This window comes from Thunnus albacares, chromosome 20, assembly GCF_914725855.1.
Source record: "Thunnus albacares chromosome 20, fThuAlb1.1, whole genome shotgun sequence".
In the NCBI taxonomy this organism is placed as follows: domain Eukaryota; kingdom Metazoa; phylum Chordata; class Actinopteri; order Scombriformes; family Scombridae; genus Thunnus; species Thunnus albacares.
In genome coordinates, this window is record NC_058125.1 from 9,657,589 (window position 1) to 9,679,918 (window position 22,330).

At 40.2% G+C, this 22,330-nt stretch overlaps 3 protein-coding genes across 7 annotated transcripts; 1 reads left to right on the top strand and 2 right to left on the bottom strand.

Annotated features, from left to right (window-relative positions):
* Window positions 1–306: 306 nt before the first annotated feature.
* Window positions 307–7,680, top strand: dlgap5 (discs, large (Drosophila) homolog-associated protein 5). Of its 4 annotated transcripts, none has more exons than XM_044337784.1 (19): window positions 307–452; window positions 1,392–1,651; window positions 1,861–2,033; window positions 2,771–2,848; window positions 2,958–2,997; window positions 3,097–3,177; window positions 3,275–3,373; window positions 3,522–3,596; window positions 3,718–3,749; window positions 3,844–4,079; window positions 4,434–4,607; window positions 4,883–4,971; window positions 5,104–5,264; window positions 5,382–5,483; window positions 5,594–5,837; window positions 5,934–6,583; window positions 6,715–6,880; window positions 7,170–7,243; window positions 7,393–7,680. In XM_044337784.1, the coding sequence occupies exons 2-19, from the start codon at window positions 1,414–1,416 to the stop codon at window positions 7,498–7,500; spliced, it is 2,820 nt and encodes a 939-aa protein (XP_044193719.1). In that variant the 5' UTR covers window positions 307–452; window positions 1,392–1,413; the 3' UTR covers window positions 7,501–7,680. The 4 variants fall into 4 exon arrangements, with proteins under 4 accessions (XP_044193719.1, XP_044193718.1, XP_044193720.1 ...); XM_044337783.1 differs by having other exon boundaries at window positions 308–452; window positions 3,715–3,749; XM_044337785.1 differs by having other exon boundaries at window positions 308–452; window positions 3,715–3,749; window positions 7,200–7,243.
* Window positions 7,539–16,087, bottom strand: rsph10b (radial spoke head 10 homolog B). 2 transcript variants are annotated; one of them, XM_044337788.1, is made up of 19 exons: window positions 15,808–16,087; window positions 14,915–14,990; window positions 14,387–14,455; window positions 13,963–14,136; window positions 13,788–13,873; window positions 13,571–13,691; window positions 13,057–13,233; window positions 12,761–12,863; window positions 11,545–11,660; window positions 11,253–11,442; window positions 11,065–11,173; window positions 10,729–10,808; window positions 10,265–10,416; window positions 9,914–10,018; window positions 9,639–9,821; window positions 9,374–9,433; window positions 8,997–9,087; window positions 8,426–8,642; window positions 7,539–7,879 (listed from the first exon to the last, which is right to left on the bottom strand). In XM_044337788.1, the coding sequence occupies exons 1-19, from the start codon at window positions 16,017–16,019 to the stop codon at window positions 7,819–7,821; spliced, it is 2,382 nt and encodes a 793-aa protein (XP_044193723.1). In that variant the 5' UTR covers window positions 16,020–16,087; the 3' UTR covers window positions 7,539–7,818. The 2 variants fall into 2 exon arrangements, 1 of the variants encoding a protein (XP_044193723.1); XR_006399432.1 differs by lacking the exons at window positions 7,539–7,879; window positions 8,426–8,642 and having other exon boundaries at window positions 9,071–9,087; window positions 9,374–9,448.
* Window positions 16,088–16,177: 90 nt separating this feature from the next.
* On the bottom strand, window positions 16,178–21,933 carry pms2 (PMS1 homolog 2, mismatch repair system component). The gene is made up of 15 exons (XM_044337787.1): window positions 21,737–21,933; window positions 21,282–21,424; window positions 21,094–21,180; window positions 20,907–21,009; window positions 20,626–20,809; window positions 19,636–19,803; window positions 19,269–19,366; window positions 19,077–19,176; window positions 18,915–18,999; window positions 18,674–18,826; window positions 17,669–18,563; window positions 17,238–17,405; window positions 17,048–17,148; window positions 16,749–16,918; window positions 16,178–16,599 (listed from the first exon to the last, which is right to left on the bottom strand). The coding sequence occupies exons 1-15, from the start codon at window positions 21,748–21,750 to the stop codon at window positions 16,456–16,458; spliced, it is 2,613 nt and encodes an 870-aa protein (XP_044193722.1). The 5' UTR covers window positions 21,751–21,933; the 3' UTR covers window positions 16,178–16,455.
* Window positions 21,934–22,330: the final 397 nt, after the last annotated feature.

The window sequence follows — 22,330 nt, forward strand, 5'->3', positions numbered from 1 at the left end:
TACAAATTCATTATAATAGAGAGAGACTGACACTAATTAGCCTAACCTTGTTATGTGAAGCAGAAGATACACATTTACTGACATACATATTAAGAAAAGTGCATGTATTGATATTATATGAGGACTGAAAATCATGACAAGACAAAAAACTAAATCAGTTCAAAGTTGAGTAGTTATAAATCGTTAAATTTACACTTCGTGTTTCAGACCAATTACAGTTGTTGACATAAAAAAAGGTCTGAAGAAAAACAACCAATCAGAGCTCTCCGTTCTTGTCTGAATTCCAACCAATCAGCGTCACTTTACGAATTTCAAAAACTCACCCGCCATGATTGTTGTGTTTTTAAGGCAGCAGGACTGAGTCCGTCCGTTGTGCGGACATTTTAAGTTTTTTTATTGGCCGCTCAGGAGCAAAAATTGTTTTTATACGTGCTTTTTTTGGAAACAGCAAGGTAAAGTGGATGTGTAATCATATATTATCTAAACAGCTAGTTTGGTTCACAGCTTTGGTTGCTAACTTAACAGTTGACGCTAGCTTGTGTCGTGGCTCCTGTTGAGATACACAACTAACCTTCCTTTAGTTGAATTACTTCAGCTAACTTAGTTATTACTTTTAGCACTAATTCGACTTATTACGAATTTTATGGTCTTTATTGTTAAAGTTAGTTATGGTCAGTGGTTGAAGTAAAATTGTTACTATTTTGGCCTTGATTTACATAAGTTAGCGTGACTTAACGTTAGACTTTGGACAACTGAAATAAGCTAATTATGTTGTACACAGAGAAAGTGTTTCAACACAAATACAGCAGGTTACAACGTGTGGTGATTCAGGCCCATTATTGCCCCTGTACGTCCTTCATTTCACTAAAGTTTGTTAACCGTAACGTTAGTTGACTTTTGGACTTTAACTCTTTGCATTACTGCAGAAACTGTTAGATAAGTTACAAACCTTCCAGGACAAAAAAGATCATTTATTCATATTTCAAAAACACAAAAGGTCCTGTAATTATCGTTAAACTGGGAAAAACGTCGTCGTGCATAGTTTAGATATTTGATGATGTTTGTCATGTATCCATGTTATTTTTTGAGAGGGGCCTGCTATTTGTGATGGACATTTGCCATCAGCATTATGACATTTGTTGCCTTAATGACAACAATAATCAGTTAAAACCGTGTTAAAACCTCATCAGGTAACAGTTGAGTTGTTATAGCTGATTACAGCACAAAACAGATGCACAAAATTGTTTTCCTTATCAACTTCAGTTTTTAATTTCACATTAGTTTCTCATTTTTGTAACAGTTGTCATAACTACAAGCACATCTATAAATGTACCTCAATGCCTGTAATAAATGTCATATGCCTATAATACATCATCTTTTCCTCTTCACAGCTATTGCTCCAGATACCTGAACATGGAGTCTCGGTTTTCCCACCTGCGCCAGCGGGACACCAGTGTGTCGATGCTGAGGGTGAAAATGTCCCGCAGAAGGTCTCAGTCCCAGAAGGAGAACAGAGAACGGGCTGTGAACACACGCAGGCAGCTGGACAAGCTCCCAGAGATGGATGTCTCTTCCCTGGATGCCTCCATCACAGTGGCCAACATGTCGATCATTCAGGAGAAAACACTCAACAATGCAAAGCCTGTTAAAAGTAAAGTTTTATTTTCCAGCACGTCTTCATTATACATTTCTCTTGAATACTTTGACAGGACACAATAGCTAGTGCACAGAGACACCTTAGAGCCATTTCTTCAGAAAAGCATTCTGTGACCACTGATCACCAAGTAAATCTACCTTTTATTTGTGCCCATCATTCTAGCTAACATGTTCCTTCCTTATCCCGCACCTGTTTCTTCACAGGCCAGGCTGCAGAAGAGAGGCTGAAGCAGCTTGAGCGCTGGAAAGAGCGTAAGGCTCTTGAGAAGGAGAAGGAAATGAGAGAAAAGGGGCGTAAAGGGGTATTTAAGACTGGCCTGTTTCATCCAAAGGACACCCAGACCATTGTCCCAGCTGCATCAACCAGAGCTAAGGAGGTGAGTGAGGAATTGTCAACAGACTAGTTCACACTATTTACTGTAAAGGTGTCTATCAGGGTATCTGCAGGTCTTGAAAAGTCTTAAAAAGCATTGATTTAGGTTTCCTCAAAAAAGGCCTTAGAAGGTATTTAAAAGTCTTAAATTTAATCATTATGGTCTTAAATATTTTTTCTAGCCTTCCATAGGTGCTAATGTTGTAAAAATGTTTTTTTTTAAGCAAGTTTTGCAAAACTTGCTAGAAAATTCCCAATAGTGTCATGCCAGACCTTAAATAAATGATTCATTAATTCATATTAATCATTTTTAATTGGTTAATCCATCCATCCTTTTTCTGCTGCTTATCCACGTCAGGGTCGTGATTAATTAGTTATATTATTGGGAATGATTGATAAATTTAATTAAATTGACATTTATTTCCCATTGCACTTGGTCGTTAATTGTAGCGCTTATCATTGCCAATTATTTTTATTAATATCTTTCATACTTTGACCATGAAACATGTATGAAATTGCATTCTTTGTGCTAAAATGTACTGGTACTAAAATGTCTTAAAAAGTCTTAAATTTAATTTGATGAAGCCTGCAGAAACCTTGGCCTGTAAATTATACCTCTTCTATCCTGTTTTTGTTTCTTTGATTATATGAGTTGTAAGAGTGAGATATCTTTGTGGCTGGGTGCACTTGTAATGATAAATGACTCCAATGATCAACATGTCATTTTTGCTTCTCTTTAAGACAAAAGTAAACACGGCTCCATCGCAGAGCACCAGAGTAACCCGTTCAATGAAAACGCAGCAGCAGCAAGTGCAGAAGGTGCTACTTTCTCTAAAATCTTGAATATCTTTTCTCAAAAATTCCACAAAAAACTAAAAACTAACAGTAACTTTGTTGCATCGCCTTCCTTTTTTCAAAATCTCTACAGCCTCTGAAGACACAGGACCCAAACACTGCAGCAAAGAAAGGTAAAGTAATTGCATGTCCTTTTATTTTAAATGAAGCTTCTACTCCAGCTTAGTGTGTTTTTTCGATCTGACCTCACCGATTTTCCTACATACATACAGCTCCTCCATCAACCAGGAGCCGGGTCACTTCGGTCAAGCCTGCACAACCACCACCTGTGACCAAGACTAAAGTCTGTGCAGGTAACTAGTAAGAAGAAAAATCCTTGAACATAACTAGACCTTGAGACCAGCTATCATGTTTAATCCTCCTTATTGTGTTTCCTTATTTGCATCTTAGTGGAGCCTGTCGTACGAGCTGCGTCGACCAGATCAGTCAACAGGCCTCCTGTTACAGCAGTTCCTGTGGTGAAAGACAACCCTAAGGACAAGTCTACAGGTACATGCTGATCCAAAGCAATAGTTTAAGCAGTGTTTGAGAGCATGTAAGACCACTAGAGGTATATGCACCAAAGCAAGCAGAGAAATACTATAATATTCTAGCAAACCACTCTTTAATATTGTTTAATGTCTTCCCCATCCCTCAGATGTAAGAACCACAAGGAGCAGAGCTATTGTCAACCTTACGGCCCCACCTTCTGGCAGAGGAAGGAACTGTAAAGGTATTGTTAAATGTCAACCAACATTAACCCAGACATTGTTCACCAGTTTTACTTTTCTCCATGTGAGCATGTACAATTGTTTTGATCGTTTTTGTATATCTGTCCTTTTAATATACAGCAGCTGTCAACGTTGTCCATCCTGCTGAGCCCAAGGTGAGCATTTCTGTGTCACATACAGCCTCTTCAAAACTGACTACTTTGTTTTTTTACCTGTGACTTGATGAATCAGTTTGCTGTGTCTGTGTAGGAGCCTGAGATGCAGGAGGAAGAAGAAAAACCTCCCAGCCCGACGCCCTGTTCTGAGGAGGTAGACATGGTGGTGGACCAAGCTCCAGCTGATGCTGTCCCTGCTGTGGATACTGTTGAGGATTCTTCCTCTTTGACCTCATTTGCTCCCAAAGGTTTTGTCTTCCAAGCTCCTGCCGGCTTGTTCAAGTTCGAGCCTCTCACTCCTCGCTCGGCAGATGCCTTTCTTACACCAAGGTCTGTCTGTTTTTCTTCTCTTCTGCTTATTTAAAGATAATTAAAATTCTAGAAAGCTTTTAATATTGTTTGAAAATATTTGAAATTGTCAAACCTTGGTAAATGCAGTATTTCTGGTATCATTTTGAAGCAGAGTTTTTGTTTTACCAGCCTTTCAAGGAGGCAGAAATAATCCAATTGGCTAAGTTAAGCTTCACCAAAAGAGGCTTGAGTGAAGCAAGGCAAATATTAAAAGATAAAGACATTTTTGCCTTTAGAGCCTCTTAGAAAATTTGTAAGATTAAGACTTGGGTCAGCTGATGTTTGTTTTCTTTTTTTTAATCTAATTGCCATGTTGTGACTCCTCCTGCGCAGCTCCAGCTTCAATCTTCCCCCGGTCCCCAAGTTCAACATTGAGCCTCAGGCTGAGCCAAGTGAGCCTTCTCCCCCTAAATCCCCTCACCGCTCTCCTCCTCGCCCATCTCCCACAGTGGCCCCTCCGTCTCCAGGCAGCCCCCTGGAATCAAAGCACGATGTGCCGTACTTCAGGTGATGTACCAGTCATTTATCGTTAGGTTCATTTTTTTAAAAATTTATTTATTTATTGTCTGACAAGCAGTCAAAAAGCTGAAAGTATCAGGTTGTTTTTCTTGATAAATGAATTATGCCGTATATATACCAATCCTTTATCAAAACTGTTGATAAATTTGCTGTTACTAACAGACTTATTCTCCTAAAATATGGCTGTGACATGTATTTGAAATGTATGTATTATTGAATATTAATTTTAATTAATTTATATCTAATTTCTGTGTGTTGTCCAGATCGGAAATTGCCAGTGAGACAGACAGACTGATGTCTCTGTGTGCTCAGTGGGAGTCTAAAGTGGAAGATGAGTCCATCCCAGAAGAAAGTGAGTGCTTTTTACTAGTGACTATAGTTTTTAGCTGGAGACGGTGGTGTCTAATTGTGAAAATGACATAAGTCCCCATCTGAACAATTGTAATTTGGCATCTGTCTAACCTTAATGTGTGTATGTGATCAGTGAGAGACCGTATGCGCACAGCGATTGGCCAGGCGAGGCTCCTGATGAAAGAGCGTTTTAACCAGTTCAGCGGTCTGGTGGATGACTGCGAGTTTGGCCGAGGAGAGAAGATCACCACCTGCACTGACCTGCAAGGATTCTGGGACATGGTTTATTACCAGGTGAGCACCTCACAGGAGAGGGACAGGTGTCTCGAACATGAAACACAAAACGCATAAAAGGGTGACTGTTATCGTTTGGCTTAAAATGAGCATTTTGTACTTCCTGTCTTCTTTCAGGTAGAGGATGTCAACAAGAAGTTTGATGCCCTCAAAGAAGCAGAGGCCCGAGGCTGGATGGAGGAGCACAAGCCCCCACCAAGACAGAGGAAAGTAGTCAAGGTGGGTGCAAAGAACTGCGACTCTCTTGTTTTTTAAAAAAAGGTTTGTCCAACATATTTAGGGACAAAAAGTGCAACACAAGCTTACACATCTTGGGCCACTTTTGACAGAGACCTGCAGCTGCTCCTGCACCCGCCAAGCCAACAGGAACCAAAGCAGCAGCCAAGTCTCGCCTAGCTGCCGTGAAAGCAGCCATGAAAGCCAAACAGCAGGCAGCCGAGGCAGAGAAAGCTGCAAAGGCTGCTGCTACCCCCCAACCTGAGGAACCACAACCCCAAGCAGAGGCTCAAAAGACGGACACTGTGGTCTTTGATGGAGGCTTCTTCCAGGTTGAGAGCCCAGCCAAACCATCAGGTGAGTGGACGTTCACTACACAAATGACCAAGTCTTCCGTGATGCTTGAGTTACAGGATTTGGTGTAACACCTATGTTGTATATTGTTGTCTGCAGGTTCCATGAGGAGATCCAGCCGTCTGAGTGCTGCTGTGCTTCCTCAGGCCTCTCCCTGCTCCAGCTATCTCTCCCCTAGAAGAGTCACTCGACGATCCCTTGCACTGGCTCAGACCCCCGTTCAGAACCACGCGTCTCCCGCCCAGCCGGTCCACACTCCCGCCCACCTCCGTCTCACCCTTGACCAAACCCCCGGACAAGCACCAAAGTCTCAGCATAGCACTCCTCAGCCACCCCAGAGCAGAAACGACACTGTAAATGTCTCTCTTTGCTTCTCACCTGTCAAGGAGGTGCCTTCAGACAACACCCAACCCGAGGAAAACCCTGCAGTCTCCATGCAGGACAACACCTCTCCGGTTCCTGAATCGGACACACCCATACCTGTGCGTTCGCTTCCATCCATTTGTGTCATCCAGGAGCAAGACGAACCAGCTGAGGCTGTTAATGTCGACATCCCGCTCTCCCCAAGACTTTCTCTCTCTCCATGCAAATCACCTCCTCCAGTCAGCAAGACTCCTGAGCCCTCATCAGCTCTGAGCTTCACACTGTCACCCTGCCAACCTCCCCTGTCCTCCCCCACTGTGATCTCCTCTCCTGCTGTGGAGTCTCAAGAGTCCATGTGTCACACACCAGAAAGCGCAGTCCTTACGGTAAACAATCTTTTTGGCCTCACTCATGTTCTGTTTCTGTATTGAAGAAATCAGCCTCAGAGGTTGCCATTTAAAGCTGTGATTGTTTTCTCCAGCTCATCAGTAAACAAGTTATTCTCTTGTGTTTCCAGGAAACTCCAGGATTTGACTTTGAGCGTTACTTGCAGACTTCACAGAGATGTAGCCTGTCACCAAGGGAGGCAGTCACCGTAGATGAGCCATCACCCATGGCAGTGGATGTGGAGATGGAGAGCCCCAGAGGTCAATATGAGGATCTGCTAACTCAGGAAGAAGCAGGTATGATTGATGCCCTTAGGTCCTGTGCATGCACACACACTGTGTACACCTGGGTTTTGCATCTTAACAACACTAATTGATGTTAAAGCAGCAGCAGGCTGGATTTCTATATTGGGATTTGACTAGAAAACTAGAATTTACATTGAATTTGAGTAGTAGTAGTTTTCATTATAAATCTTTAATAAATTGTCAAGCCTCAAATATCAGACCTGCACACTGAGCTTGCTTCTGGTTTATGTTTATTTTAAACTGGTGTTATAAATTGCACACTTTGCTGTCTTTACTCAAGGTTATGCTCGCTCTCTCACTGTCACCACAGCACTACCAGCAGTGTCTTCAGTGTTAACTCCTCAGTCACCACAGGTTCAAGTTTTTCCCTTTTTTTTTTCATTTCTTCACTACCAAATGTTGACTTTTAAATCCACATTGAACAAATTACTAGGCTTTTTACTTGTTTATGTCTTTATTGCAGACTTGTCATTGCTGAACATTCTTATTGTATTTTTCTTTAGGCCCAGACAGCAGAGTCTGCCCTGTTTCTCTTCACCCCGGACCTGAAGGACCGGATACGCCAGTCTGTCTGTCCAAGTGACCTCATGGTCTTCACCCCTCCCTCTTAATGTGTGGCAAAGAGATTTCTTTTAAATGTGTTGTTTTGTCATGTATTGACTGCTTTTGTTACTCCCTTTGCAAAAAAAAAAGATATATCTGGGTGTTTCTGACATTTATTTTTAGATTACTGGAAAAAAGTTTTGTCTCACAAGAATTTCTGATTAAAAGTTCTAGTCACAACCAGGAAATGTTGAGTCTTCATTTACATCCATGCACCGATAAAAGGCTGCATTTGTGCTTTTATTTCTGACTGCAGTTGAAAGCTCTGCACATTTTCCTTCTTTTTGGAGCATGTGGACAGTTCATCTACAGAACAACTGGCTTCATCAAGGTTTCTCTATTGCCTCCTCGAATGCATCTTTATCATCTTCCCAATGCACCTTTAACCTGTAACACAACAGACAGTACATCACTAACATGTTTATGGCAAAACAATGGAAAAAAGGATCAGTAAAGGATTTGGGCCTTTGGTTGGAGACGGTCCATATCCTGGAAGCAGAGATAAAATTGGAATGAAAGCCACTTTGAGAGAAAGTTTGTACCCTCTGATGGCGATTATGACTCAAGTATGTCTTGAACCCTCAATACAAAATTTAAATAATGATACATAAATCTGTTACCAATCTGGTAGTGGCTATGTTTGTGCAGTCACAGAAAAGGATTGGTGTGTCACTGTCAAGCTTGTGTTCAACCTCCGCAACAGAATGAAATGTAATATTTTCCACTCCAGGCTATTTCTAGACCACAACACAGAGCAAAGAAATGCTGACTTTTATTTTTTCCCATAAAGATTCTCATTTGGAGGGAACAAAACTAGTTAAATATTAAGAATGAAGATACAGTCCATATAAACTGACTCAGCCACTGACTTCATAATGCTGTCAATTGACTCTTGAAATACAGTATAAATACATCTTGGCTGGAAATGGCTACCTGGCTCTTTGTTGGGCCTTATCCAGAGCAATGCGTCTCTGGGCCTCCTGGCGGAGCTCCTCTTCCTTCATGTTGCTGGTTGCTAACTGGTGATGGTCAAATGCAGGGAAGAAAAAGTGGATGAAGAACTGATGGATCTTCTGAATCCAAAGCTCCATTTGGCGGCCTTTGGCCTCCATACCTCTGGTTTGTATGACCTGTCTTTCACCTGTGTGTTCTGGTAGAAATAAGATAAATATTAGAATATAATGCATATTGAAATAAATATTATCTAGTACATTATGGTGTTAGTGGGAAGATTGTTTTTCACCTCTCTGGTTTTCTGGCCAAACTTGATTTCAAATAATATATCCACTTTTTTTTTTTTTTACACAATTTTACTGGGTTAAAGATTTAATGTAATACTACTTGATGAAACATGCATTCACAACTTTCACATCATAAAATCTATTTGTAAGTGCCTATTCAGTATGCATGACTACAAGTTACATTTCTCTGTATCCAATACAATTAATTTAATGTGCACTTTAGTTAGAGAGAGAATCTGGAAGCTAATACCAACAAAACAAACCTGCAGACTGAGATTTTTGATGTCTTGTGTCTTGTTGACTCTCCACATCTTGAGCAGTAGATAACTCTGGTGTGTTACTGGATCTCCCTGCCTATGACAAGATGTAAACAGTTATATGTTATTAAAGAATCCAGCAAAGTCATGTTACAAAGCTCCTAGCATGTTTCATTTATATGAATAGCAGAGATGGAACAATAGTGATGCTAATATTGGATACTTAGATGATAAAAAAGCACTATATTGTAATCATATTAGAGAATTTCTGCAACTCTCAACAATCTGATACTAGAAACAATGCTTTCTAAATGGGAGATAAAATATACATTTTGGTTCAACATGAACATATACTTACATTTGCTACATTGCTTGTTACTAACCTCTACTGACTTAGGGCTGGAGACTTCAGGAGAGATGGGGGAACTCACTGGAGCTGCCATCTATACAGAGGAAATCTGTAAAAAGTCAGTTTTTCTTTGCAGAACTGGCAGTTTTACATAATAATTAATGCATTTCTGTACACATAAACAAACATCAATTAATCACAGTATGTAATCTTTACAGGTGATTAGCTGAAATAACTGCACTCCTAGCACACAGTGGGTACAGGGCTCAGAAGTCATGAGGCTTGAGAAAGGATCTGACCATCTGGGGAGGGCTGTTTGCAGTCAGCAGGGTTTTCTCGCTGGCCTCCTCTTTTGGGGAATTCCTTGTGGCCTTGGCCTCAGCGCTGGATGGGGACAGACTCTCCTCCAGGCCTTCAGAAACCTGCTGACACTTCACCTCAGCACAGCCAAGAAGAGCTTCGAAAAACTCCAGGAATGTGATCTGCAGCACAAAGAAGAGGACAAGTAAGTTAGTGGATGACTGATGAAAGAAATTAATTGAATGAATTATCTGATGGAACACTGTAGGCAGACCTCTAGATCCAGGCAGGAGGACGGGTTGCTGGGGTCATGGCTCTCTGCAGTGATGATCTCTAATAACCTCGCTGTAGTCAGCTTGTTGTCTAAAAGATGGAGCTCCTGGCAGGGTGTACAATAAACTAATCAATAGTTATAAGCTTAACTAAATGTTGGCAATAGTTTGTTGTGTTTTTCCCAACTATTTGATGTAGATTCAATTCAAAATCATTTAAACTTTTCTGGTTTTGTTGTAGGAATAAGCAACAAAAAGTGTACTTATTACTTATGTTAACTGGGAAACATGAACAAGAACAGATATTCATGTTTCCAATTTACAGTATGTCATCACATCATAGTCTGTTGTACTTTGAACATCCACAGCAGGTGTCGGCAGGTCATGGTGTAGTCGTCTCTGGGGGCTGTGTTGACCCTGCAGTAAGCCTGATAGACTTCCCAGCACTTCTTCAAGTACTTTACAGACACCGCTGTACTGCACTCTGGCCACTTAAACAGGAAGCCTGGATCAACACAGCTATAGTTAATCAGCACCGAAAACCATCAGTTTCTGCAGATGTAAGTTCAGACAAATCATACAAACACACTAGATGAGAGAGGAACCAGCGAAATCATAACAGCCTGTTGGATTCTTTGTTGTTTTTGCTGCTTTTGAACACTATTTTGCATTAAATCCTAACTGGTTTTGATATCCGAGAGCTTCCTAATTTCCCCTTTTTAATCTTCTAATGCTGTAATAAATCAGCGTGCAGGTTGTTCTGTTATCTAATACAGGTGTGTATGTAGATGCAGCAACACTATTATATTGTTAGTACCTTTTACAATCTTAGCATTAGGCAGGATGTCATCTGTCAGCAGTTTGGAAAAGCAGGCAGCCAGAAGGTATTTTTGTAACCTGTAACAAGAGGAGATATGGCAAATGATGTTTTTCCAGTTTTCTGAGAATTAATATTTCATATTCACATTGTTTCACTGCATTATTCTTTGCTGCAAAAGTAAAAACTTTGCTTTGTTGGAGTAATTTCTATGACTTTCGAAGCTGTTAAAATCTTTTCAAAACCCAAGTGGATAAAGTTTAAAATTCAAGTATTACAGTGATACAAGATTTTCATCTGGTGATAATCTATTAGATTAGGGTTTTTCTTCCTTACACCATGTCTTTATGGTAGATGTGGTAGGCTACGACCACTAGGCAGCTGAGGAGCCTACAAAGCAGCATGGGAGTGAAGGGAGAGTGAATCTCTGCTGAGGTGGCATCCTCTGAGACACAGAGAGTAAAAGCATTAAGCATTCAAAAATACTGTCAATATGAAGCTGTCAATCTGGTTGTCCCTCTCACCTCTGATATAAAGGTCTAGCTGTGTCAGAGTGATGCCATGATGGTGGATATTGCAGTCTTTGAGCAGGCGCCAGAGCTGCATGCGGGACAGCAGGAAGGTGTTATCCGGCAACTGAGTGTGGCCAAGTCTGCTGTAGAAACTATAGATAGACTTCAGCTCTTTGTTGTGTGTCAGCATCACAAACTCCACCTGTTACACATGAACCAGAGTGTCAGGTCAGGAACAAGAGGTGAAAATAAGGACATTGGGGAAAAGAACATATGACAAGTCTGCGGCAAACTGGGACCTGACCTGTTTGCGCTCAGTGTCACATTTTCTCTCAGGGATTTTCTCCAGAAGACATTCAATGTTCACACTCATGTCTGGTCCTAGTATAGACGGATCCTCACCTGACATGGGAAATGCACCTGTGACAGGATACAGAAATGTAAAGAAAGGATTTGAGACTGTAACATCATTGATTATGACAGTTTTTATTATTGCAGTGGTGTGAATTAGTGTAATGTGGGACACTTCCAAAAGTGGGACACCTAAGCTCAAATGCATCTATCTCTTTTTCTACCAAATACTCATGATTAGGACTGCTGCCAAATTAAACCTGGAGTGTCATGTAATAGAAATCACATGACTTCACCCATGTGATGCCATTTATTGGGGCCAGGCCATCTTCCAACAGTACCAGTTCCAAGTACTTGCTGTGAAGTCCAGTCAAGGTCAGTAACAAAGGATTTTCAGTAATTTAATGTTAAGGATATGAATTTGTCATAGATGAAGCAATGTTGCCAACTGTTATCAGATTGTTTATGACATATTCATGCCTCAAAATATGCTATAATATAGTGAAAACATGTTTCATATTTTTTAATTCAGTTATTTTTTTATTGTCCCACTTCAGAAAATGTGGTTTGAAATGAAGGACAGCATGGTTTTACTAATGTGGGACAGTCATATATGTTGTTAAATTGGTGAAATATGCATTTAAGTACTTTAAATGTGTAATACTGAGTTATTCAGGGGTCTTAGACTTGTAATGCTTAATTTAACTTATTTTTAGGCAGGTTGCGAATTATATTATTGCTAATATTAATACATTACTGTACTATCTGTAACAGCAAAAACATTGCAATTACTGAAATGACCAAACGTGGGCATGCACTTTGCCTTGAGTGTTACTGAACAGAGAATTTGTGTATGTATGAATTAAGGTGATTTAGACCTTTCAGCCTCCCAATGATCATCCCAGATTTCAGCCTGAACTGTCCCACACTAGGAAATGCACATAATGTGGGACAATTTGGCACAAGGAACACTTTTATATTTGCTATTTCTTCTCTACGTGTAATATCTGCATTCTCTTTTCTGATATGATTAGAAAACACCTTGGGAACTTCAAAATGGTATTGGGTGCAGAGATACCTTAATGTATTGGCTTCATATTAAAATATATTGCTGAAGTGCCAATTGCAGAAATTGTCCCACATTCCTCTGATTCACCCTAGGTGCTTACCATGCGGAGTGGGAGGTCTGTTTCCACTCAAGTTGGGTGTCATCATCTGATCATCCACAAAATCTCCTTCAAAAACACGCCCATCCTTGAAGGTGAATTTTCCCTACGACACATGTACAGTATTAACTTTAGAGAGAAAGTCTTTTAATAACATATGTGTGTTAATTCATATCTTGAATTAAACATAAATTACTAAAGGTGTGTTGCTGAATATAAGCCTGTAATTCTGACGCAAAACGTTTATGCTTTGAGCTTTGCACTGAGTTTGAAATGCTGTACATATTAATTCAACTAACCTGCCCATGTTTCTTATTGTTCTTCCATTCTCCTTCGTAGATTGCTCCACCAGCATAGTAAAAGCTTCCCTTTCCGTGCCTCTGACCCTGAACAAAATCCCCCATGTACTGATTGCTCTGGCAATACTGGGATCTATCCATTCGCCTCAAGATCCAGACCTGTGTGCCTCGTCCATGCTGCCACAGAAGAAAGCTTATGTGAGTCACAACAAAAACATAAATCAAGTTTTGGCTCTAAGGAGTATAAAAAGCCTCGTTTTGTCCTGGAATTACCACAAGGTCTTTGAGGTAATGAACAAACGGTGACACTTCTGCTGCACAAGCTCTTTGGATAAATCTCATGCATGTTTTAAACTTTCTTTTTGAGTATTAACAGCTGGATATGTAGATGTGTGATATGAGAGGGATACAGTAGACAGGATAACTTGCAATGAGGCCCTAGCAACCAGAGTGGGCTTTCAACTCACATGGAAAAGTAATTTACTGAATTTTCTTTAATGGTGTGTTTTGGTACCTGGATTCCATCCTGCCATTGGCCAACATACTGCTGTCCCAGTTTCACCCACCTCATTGTGCCCTCTCCATTTCTCAAGTTGTTCTTCCACTCACCAGAGTAAATGTTACCAGAGGGGTAGCTGTGAGGGAACAGGTGTCACTTTGGCTTCATGTTTTACACTAGAAGTTCAAATGCAACAGGTAATATATATATAATGCACTCCGTACATACATACCATCTCACTCCCCATCCCTCTCTGTTGTTCTTCACCCAATCTCCTCTGTACCAGGAAGTCTTATCCTGGTTGTAATACACTGCACCCTAAGAAAAAGACGACCAATCTTATAGAACAAAACAAGATTCTTCTTCTTCAAAAAAGACCACACAAGATATAGATTGGTGGATCATACCTTTCCATGCCTCTTGCTCTGATGCCACTGCCCTGTGTATGAAACACCATTTTTTGCACATTTGTAGGTTCCAGTCCCATGTCGTACACCGTTGTACACTTCCCCCTTGTAAGAGCTGCCGTCTGGCCAGGTGTACGTGCCCTGACCCAGGGGCATGTTGCACACAAATTCTCCCTGTTGGATAAGAAATTTAAATTCACTTCAAGATGTTGCAGAGCATATTTTTTGATCATACTATCACTTTACGCAGTTTCATTTTTATATTTTATGCATGTATCTGCACAGACTATTTAGAAATATACGTGTTTGTGCAGATGTGCCCATTATGAGCACATAGGTTAAAGCATTTTGTAAACTGCTTAAGAAAAGCACTATATAATTTAAGTTCATTACAGTTATATGTATTATTATTAATGTAGTCTACCTCATATTTCAACCCGCCTGCCCATGTGAAGACACCAGGTCCATCCATAAGTCCCATGGAAAACAGGCCCTTTAGAAAAACAAAGCGGTGGATTTGTGACATAGTTTTATTTATGCTTATGGAAATTAAAAATTTATTTGAGACACATTTTTAGTTTCTGGTACATTTTCAAAATGTATTTAGGAATGCATTTTAGCCCATATCAAAATTTATTTCTGTCTGTGTATTACACAAAAGCATGACAACTTAATTTGATTGCATTTCATTTTTCATTTTCAAGAAATTTCAAGAATTTTATGCAGTTTTCAAATAATTTGCAATGGAATAAACACAATTTAAATAAGCAGTAAATGCAGTGATTTTAGATATTTTAAAATCAGTTTTAGGTTGAACAGCAAATTTGACACTTAAGTAAGTGAACAATTACTAAATTTTCTAAAAAATGCTGGTAAAGTATGTATTTACTGTATAATATTTAATAATTAAATGAACTGTTTTTCCCAGTAGGCACAAAATGTGTTGTTGTACCTTGTAAACGTGGCCTCCCTCAAAGCAGGCAACACCTTCTCCATGAAGCTGTCCTTCAGATGTTTCACCTTCATATCTGTCAATGAGACACCAACGTTTACAATTCAGCTACAACCAGTCCAGCACTCACAGCTCCTTTGGAAATTAATTCATGACTTGTTTTAAGATTTAATAGTATTTGAGTGCATTCCCTACAAATTAATTATCTAGTAAGTGTGTTCCAAATTCAGTACAGGGTCAATTCAGTAATATACACAAGGGCAGAGTTAATACACAGCTGGGAGTTGGACCCAGTTATTTAGGAACCAATCACTTTTATTATCCCATGATTCTAGATACAGGGACCAATCACAAGTATATGGACTCAATGGTGACTTCAGTTTAAAATGCTTTTTAAGTTACGACTCTTTGTAATCTATGCCCCTTTATTGCCATCTAGTGTATGGTCTTAATAGTGAATCAATGATGGCCAGAAAAAGTGTTTTGTGAACCTTCATATTTTATGTAGTTGGGTTTAAATCAGATTTAACTAGAACCATGTGATAAGAAAAGTGATTGGTTCCTAAATAAGTGGGTCCAACTCCCAGCTGTGTATTAACTCTGCCCTTGTGTATATTACTGAATTGAACCTGTATACATAGATATAGCCTGTATACTTCAAACTTTCTGACGAAGGCTGTGCCGAAACGCATTGTGATGTGAGCCAAATAAACAAGAGAAACATTAGTATTTTTTTCCTCCTTGACATGGACATTTGAGATGTCCTACTTTTCATGTTTTTTGGAACATGCTCACTGGGTTTTGGGTTAGTGCTCCACTGAGAATCCCATTGTTGAAGCACAACCTCCTTTCCCAAATTAATTATGTATTTAATGTGATGAGTGATGATTTACCTCTGTACAACTAAGTTAAAAAGCGCAGGGAGTTCATAAATGCCATCATCCTCGGGCTGCTCCTGGTCTTGTTCCACATCCGCTGAATGTAGCTTTAACTCTTCTTTACCTCTTTCTTTCGCCACCTGTTTCATCACTGCGTTTTCACAAGTTTCCTCGTTGTTACGTTTATCATTTTTCATCGAGGCTTTCTTCTCTTTTCTTTGAATCATTTTGCGCCGTTTCAAGATCTCATGCACAAACTAGGATCATCTCCATGGCAACGGCGAGGGACGCTTTCAACTACGGCGACCTTATTGAGTCAAAAAGCGACACGTACACAACTAGTTCTACCTGCAGTTTAAAAAACAGTTCACAAATGGGCAGGACATTACTTATATATAATACATGTTGTTTATTTCTCCCAATAATTAGCTCTTACAATATAAAAACTATAGTGTTCTGATGCTACAAACTAATAAACTAATAAGAAAACATCTCAGACAACAGACAAAGAAACAATAATAACAAAAAAACACTGCACAGTCAAGACATTTGAACCACAGAAATGTACAGTATCCACAAGGATAAACTGGACTGAACTCACAGTCACAGTTACATAAAATCAGTGTAAAGTAAGATCCTCAGACAGGTTCTTCCTTGACTTGGTCAGTCTTGAGAGATGACGTCCAGGTTGGCCAGGTGTCTCATGGTGGGCCTGCCGTGAGGACAGTTCCACGGCTGCTCGATCTCCCCCATGTGAACCACGAGCTTCTTCATCTCGCTGGTGCTCAGAGCAGTGCCAATCATCACCTGAGGAAGGACATGGGCGCAGACAACAGATGCTGTGTCAGGAAGCAAACTTCATACCAAACATCTGAAGAAGCCTCATTTGGCTTTCGTGTGGACTTTTATTCCACACTAAATACTTGAAATAGACTGTATCATCCAAATTAACTCACAGATTTCCGACAAGCTCTGGAGGCGAACATTTGCCTGACGCGGGATGGTCGGCACATGACTCCCGGGCTGTCACTCAACATGAAGATCAGCTCCTCGATGTCAGCAGGACCAAATGTCCAGTTCTTACTGGTGGGCATAGACACCAGCTTTACCCTTTCCATCACCTGAGCTACAGTCACAACGAAAAAAGTTGGGTTAGTATTCGTAATCATCAAATTGGGAAAATCAGTGTGTTGAACTTGAAATCCACAATAAACTCATATTTAATAACTCGTATTTGATGGTTTAAAGTTCATACCATCCTCATCAACCAGAAATTCAAAGCCATTCTTTCTGAAAATCTCAATGTTCTCTATTAGTACGTTCTCACTGACCACAGTGAGCTGGAGTTTCTGAGGGCTGCAGACACAAAGGAAAGAAAAATCACTAAAAAATTCAAACAATACAATGTAAAAAATGTATGTAGGCATCCAGACTTAGATTCTTACACGATGAGTTTCTGTCCTTGGAGCACAGTGTGCTGCTGCAGCATCTCAAAGTTGTATTTCTCATCTGTGGCATGCTGGTCAATCATGAAGACGTCCGAGTTCAATTTGGTGATAATGAAGCCCAAGTTAAACTGACCGATGATCTCCATCTCTTTGAACATGTCTTTACTATCAGGATGAAAGGAAGATAATTCAAACAAAAAAATAATTTAAAAAATAGTTAGAAAACTGTGTTCATAAAATCTATGTTTGCTTTTGGTTTATTAACTGAATTTGATCTTCCAGCATAGAAATGAGGGATAAGGGAAGGTAGATAAAAAGATTTTGTAATATATCACAATATGATTTGGAAAACAGACAACAGTAGTGTAAAGTACACCTGATTGACAGTAAAAGGACTACAAAAAGTAAATTCACTGGTAATATCCTACCTGATCTCCTTCTTAAGCTCTTCCTCTGCACTCTGGTTTTCTCCAGGGTTGATCTTGGCCCTGAAACGTCGGTAGCGCAGCTCCTCATTGGCCCTTTGTTTCTGCCCGTCTTGCAACCTCCTCATCTTCCCTGTTAGCTCTTGTAGAGAGAACTGGAGAGGCACCGTCCTCCTCTGTAAGCAGACTGGAGCATCCACCACCACGGAGGAGGAGGAGGAAGAGGAGGAGGATCCCTCTGAACAGTGTGAAACAGTGGTGGATTTGCTCTCTGTGGGGAAATGTGGACTGTCTTTCCTAGCTCTCTTGGCATCTGGGCTCACAGGGTAGTCCTCAGTGGAAGTGCATGGTTCATCTTGCAATTCTGGGTCTTCAGGAACTGTGTGACTTTTATCTGATGTGTCTTCGAATGTTTCGTTTTTTACACTGTCAATCACCAGTTCAGGAGAGCTGAACTCTGGACCAGGACACTGACTATCTGGTGCTGTAATGGAGTCACAACTGATCAGAGCGACGTTTTTCTCAGAGTCTGTATCGCTGCATGGCACCCTGCCATACCTGAACCCATCTAGCAAAGACTTTCCCACTGGTGAGCATGAAGTTAAATCTCTCGTGGGTTTTAAAGGAGATTTTACACGTGGGTTGCAGGTAGGAGGTTTTTCAGGACCCTTAAAAAAGGACTGAAGTGTCTTCTGAGCAGGGCCACTCTTTGCAGGTTTTGACATGTTAGACCTGATACCAGAATTAGAGCTGTGATGGCTTGAAAAAGCAGCTTTTAGGCCAGCCAGGTTTAGGGACGACTTCGGGCTCTGAGTCACTGCCTCCGTGTCCTCTCCGGGTTCTGGCATGTTCTCATTAGACGGGACAACCTGACACAGCTCAGATGCAGACCTTGTATCTACAGACAGATCAAACAGTCAAATTAAAATGACTGGATAATCCTAAACATCTCTTTGTGAAATATCTTAACTGTTGTTATGCTGGCTAAATAGAATGATTTGTTCTTACTGGTGCTGGGTATAGACATGTTGCTCAGGCTGATTTTATTGACTCCAGACTCAAACATGCTGATGAGAGAGGTCTTTAGAATAGCCAACAAGAGTTTCTCCTCCTGAAGGAAAATTTGCCGCTTGTCTGGAGTCACATTTACATCCACACACTCTGAAATAACACAACCAAAAACACTTGTGTAGTATAAAACTCAACAGATTCAGAAATAACCACTTGTGATTAATGGCAATTTTCCTACCTGAAGCAACAGCTATGTTCAAGGCAACAAACGGATACTGATGTCTGTTATACATATGATACACTTCATTCACAAGTTTGGTCACCTGCAAGGTGGGAACAAACAAAGATTAGGCTGGAAACATGAACCCTCACCTTGACATTCCCCAGTTAATCCACTTACTTTAAGGGGATCACATGGTCGGTTGTTTATGAAAAAGAACTGTCTGTCTGTGGCGCTTCTCCCAACACCATGGTCTCCTCGAGACACAAACCCTGTGATGCTGCCAAAAGGAAAGAGTTTTTGGTGAAAAAAATGCAGCTTTACTTTGTCTGCAGAGAAGATGGAGGAATTCCATGTAATGGTGTCACTCACGAAAAAAGCTGTTTGGGTAGTTCTTCATCCTTGAGTCCGTATTCTTCTATAACATTTTCTGTAGGGGACACTTGCTGAAAAGGCAGAAGACTTTGTAGCTGCAGAACAAACAACAGAAAATGAACTGAGGGGAAAGCTCATGGAGAGATAAAACACATGGCAGACCAAATAATACAGCTTTACGAAACAATTAGCCTTTTTATTTTAACTGAAGAATTATAAGATGAATTCATAGAATCCTTTAAATACCAATTAGATAAACCCAACAAGCTAGAAGCAATGTTATTTTACATAGTTCAAGGTAACATCTTGACACCATCCACCAAATGAACAGTAGTCAGGAAAAAAGTAAAATCACTGTTCCAACCTGTTTTGGTCCAAATATAGCTCCTATGTTGTCTCTCATACTCTGGCTGCCGCTGGTGCTAAGAACTGTGCTGCGCTTTCCCTGCCCAGTTTGGTTAGAGCAGGTAATACGCACTCCTGTGGAGACGATGCAGTAGGACTGCAGGACATGTACCATTTTGGTAAACTCCTGAAAGAACAAAACAATTCGGTAGTTGTCATTAAGGATGAATGGTGTGGGTATTTTAGATAGCCACTAATCTCTGGCTTTGAAGTAACAATATGAAAATACAGAGTGATAAAGGACAAGTTATATTATGTCCTAAAGAAGTCACAACATAACATAATATATAAGAAGAACTTTACATCAGAGTTGCTTAAATTATTTATGTTGGGTTAAACATTCTTATTAGTTCAAATCTCATTTTAGGCATTTTATAGGCCCAAAACACAATTTGAAACAATCATATTGGTAATTTTTACCATCACACTGAACATTTCATGATCTTAAGGTTATGTTGGATGCTTGGATTACAAAAGTCTTTCAGGTGGTGTGTTCGCGTGTTGGCAGGAAGCTGGGACATCCCAGGTTTTATGCTGCCCTATTTTTGTATTCATAAACATTCACAACCTACAATATATAGTCAGAAAAACAAACCCAGAAGAAAAACAACAAGGTAACATGAGCTTTGTGAAAAGTATGATACAAATGACTCTGAAATATTCAGTGTTCTCACCAGATAATGAACGGATCACCTCTCCATTACCACCTTTTACCACCTCCATTACTATGCAGTAAAAAGGTACTATGACAAAAAGTGTTAAATATACATATACTGTTATAGTTTACTGATCTCAAGGACGTTTAAAGTCATTACAATAGATCAATAACTGCCTACAATGTTGGACAAACATTGGCATGCTTTGGAAAACTATCAGGACTTACAGCTATATGATTTGTAGTCAGGCTATAACCATGCAGAAACATCAGAATGATCCTTTAATGACTGACCTTTTTTATATTGCGCTGAAACTCCTTGTGTCGAACAGGCAGGGTGCAGAAGAGCTGCTGCAGGCTGACTGTGGTGCCTTGCTGCCGGGGATGAGGTGACCGCTGAACCAGGTGACCTTTGTGGTCAAACACCAGCTTGGTGCCCACCTGGCTGGACTCATGGCATGTCACCACACTCAGGTCACTGGAGCCAGGGGTCAGAGGGAATTTACTTTAGTAGATGAGGTGACATGTAATTTTAGTTTGTGTGAAGAATTTCTGTGGCTGTTGAAGTGTTTTACCTCAGAGCACATAAAGAGCTGAGAGCTTCACCTCTGAAACCAAATGTTTCAACGTGGATGAGATCTGAAAAATCCCTCAGCTTTGATGTGTGATGCTTCAACGCTGTGAGACAGAGGAGGTTTCACTTAACCAAAAAGACCGAGTAGATCATGATTTACAGAATAGATGGACAAAGCTGACACTTACTCAGTCCTTCAAAGTTGGCCTCTTCGACTCCTTTGCCATTGTCTGACACTTCCACTAGTTCTGCTCCATGCTCCTTCAGCTTGACATCTGGAACATGTAATTATGTGATACTGAACATTCATAGAAAACCCCAACATCATGTTTACCCTCTATAGGAAAACACTTCAGTTGTGTCTGTCCTTCCTTACCAATGTTGGTGGCTCCTGCATCCACGCTGTTCTCCACCAGCTCTTTAACAGCAGTGGCCAAAGTCAGCACCACCTGTCCTGAGCAGATTTGATGCACTGAATGCTTGTCAATGGCCCTGATGGCTCCGGCAGGTTCGGAGCTGCTGAGGAGAAAACAAACACTCACTGACGATGATGTTTAACTTCCCCTTCTGCTCCATTCATATTTATTCAGATGGTATAAGCTCCTATAAATTTACATTATCTGATTTGTTTATATGAGGACTGTGGGAATGTTCATAGTAACCAAAATTTACCAAAACAATATGGCTTGGGGAGTTGGCTGTTACACCAATCTTTCTAGTCTTTTTTTTTTTTTGGACATGTAGCTGATAATATCTTTAAACGTTGTAGATTTGCATAGTGTACAAAATAGCTGCAGGCAAGTTAAATAAATACTCTGGTAGCTAACTTACCAAGCATCAGACATCTTCACGGAGAGAAAAGCTTCAGGAGGAAATCACTTACGTCCTAAGATTTTGATGTGTGATTGTATGTTGTCATTGTCAAATACAGCTAGGTATTTCTGACGTGTTAGCGTTAAAATTTCAATGCAAATTCCACGTTGTGAACCACGCACTGTGTAAACACAAAAATGAAGTTGTGCCGCGCGCAGTACGCAGATTATCCGCGGGCGTCAACCATGCGCGAAACTGCGCAGTTTGACTGTTAAACGCAAAAATAAAAAACCGCGAGTGTGTGAAACAAAAAACTCACGAAACGAACACAAAATACATGTATGTGATAGCAACGTCAAACGAGTGATATCGCTGTAAACAAATAATTATTCTTAAAACCGTTGCCTCAATCTTTGGGGCATTTCATCATCAAATCGGTCTATATGGTTACACTAGATTTATGAAACTCTCGCGAGATTGAGATCGTGTTGTTTCTTTATTGTGCGTGTTGTACAAAATATTTGTATATTATGATGTGACAACGCCGTGGTTGAGGTCTAGTTAGGTTTGGGCACAAAAACCACATGGTAAGCGTTACGGAAAGATAATTCT

Excerpts from the sequence above, each read along its gene's own strand:
- pms2 (XM_044337787.1), bottom strand. Across the intron at positions 19,804-20,625 it reads TTCAGCGCAATATAAAAAAG|GAGTTTACCAAAATGGTACA; the intron begins GTCAGTCATTAA and ends TTGTTCTTTCAG. Across the intron at positions 18,827-18,914 it reads GAACATAGCTGTTGCTTCAG|AGTGTGTGGATGTAAATGTG; the intron begins GTAGGAAAATTG and ends GTGTTATTTCAG.
- rsph10b (XM_044337788.1), bottom strand. The coding sequence starts at position 16,019 with ATGATTCAAAGAAAAGAGAAGAAAGCCTCGATGAAAAATGATAAACGT. Across the intron at positions 12,864-13,056 it reads ACAATAAGAAACATGGGCAG|GGAAAATTCACCTTCAAGGA; the intron begins GTTAGTTGAATT and ends CATGTGTCGTAG. Across the intron at positions 9,822-9,913 it reads CCTCCTGCCTGGATCTAGAG|ATCACATTCCTGGAGTTTTT; the intron begins GTCTGCCTACAG and ends TTTGTGCTGCAG.
- dlgap5 (XM_044337783.1), top strand. The coding sequence starts at position 1,414 with ATGGAGTCTCGGTTTTCCCACCTGCGCCAGCGGGACACCAGTGTGTCG. Across the intron at positions 2,034-2,770 it reads CATCAACCAGAGCTAAGGAG|ACAAAAGTAAACACGGCTCC; the intron begins GTGAGTGAGGAA and ends CTTCTCTTTAAG. Across the intron at positions 3,597-3,714 it reads CAGAGGAAGGAACTGTAAAG|CAGCTGTCAACGTTGTCCAT; the intron begins GTATTGTTAAAT and ends TTTAATATACAG.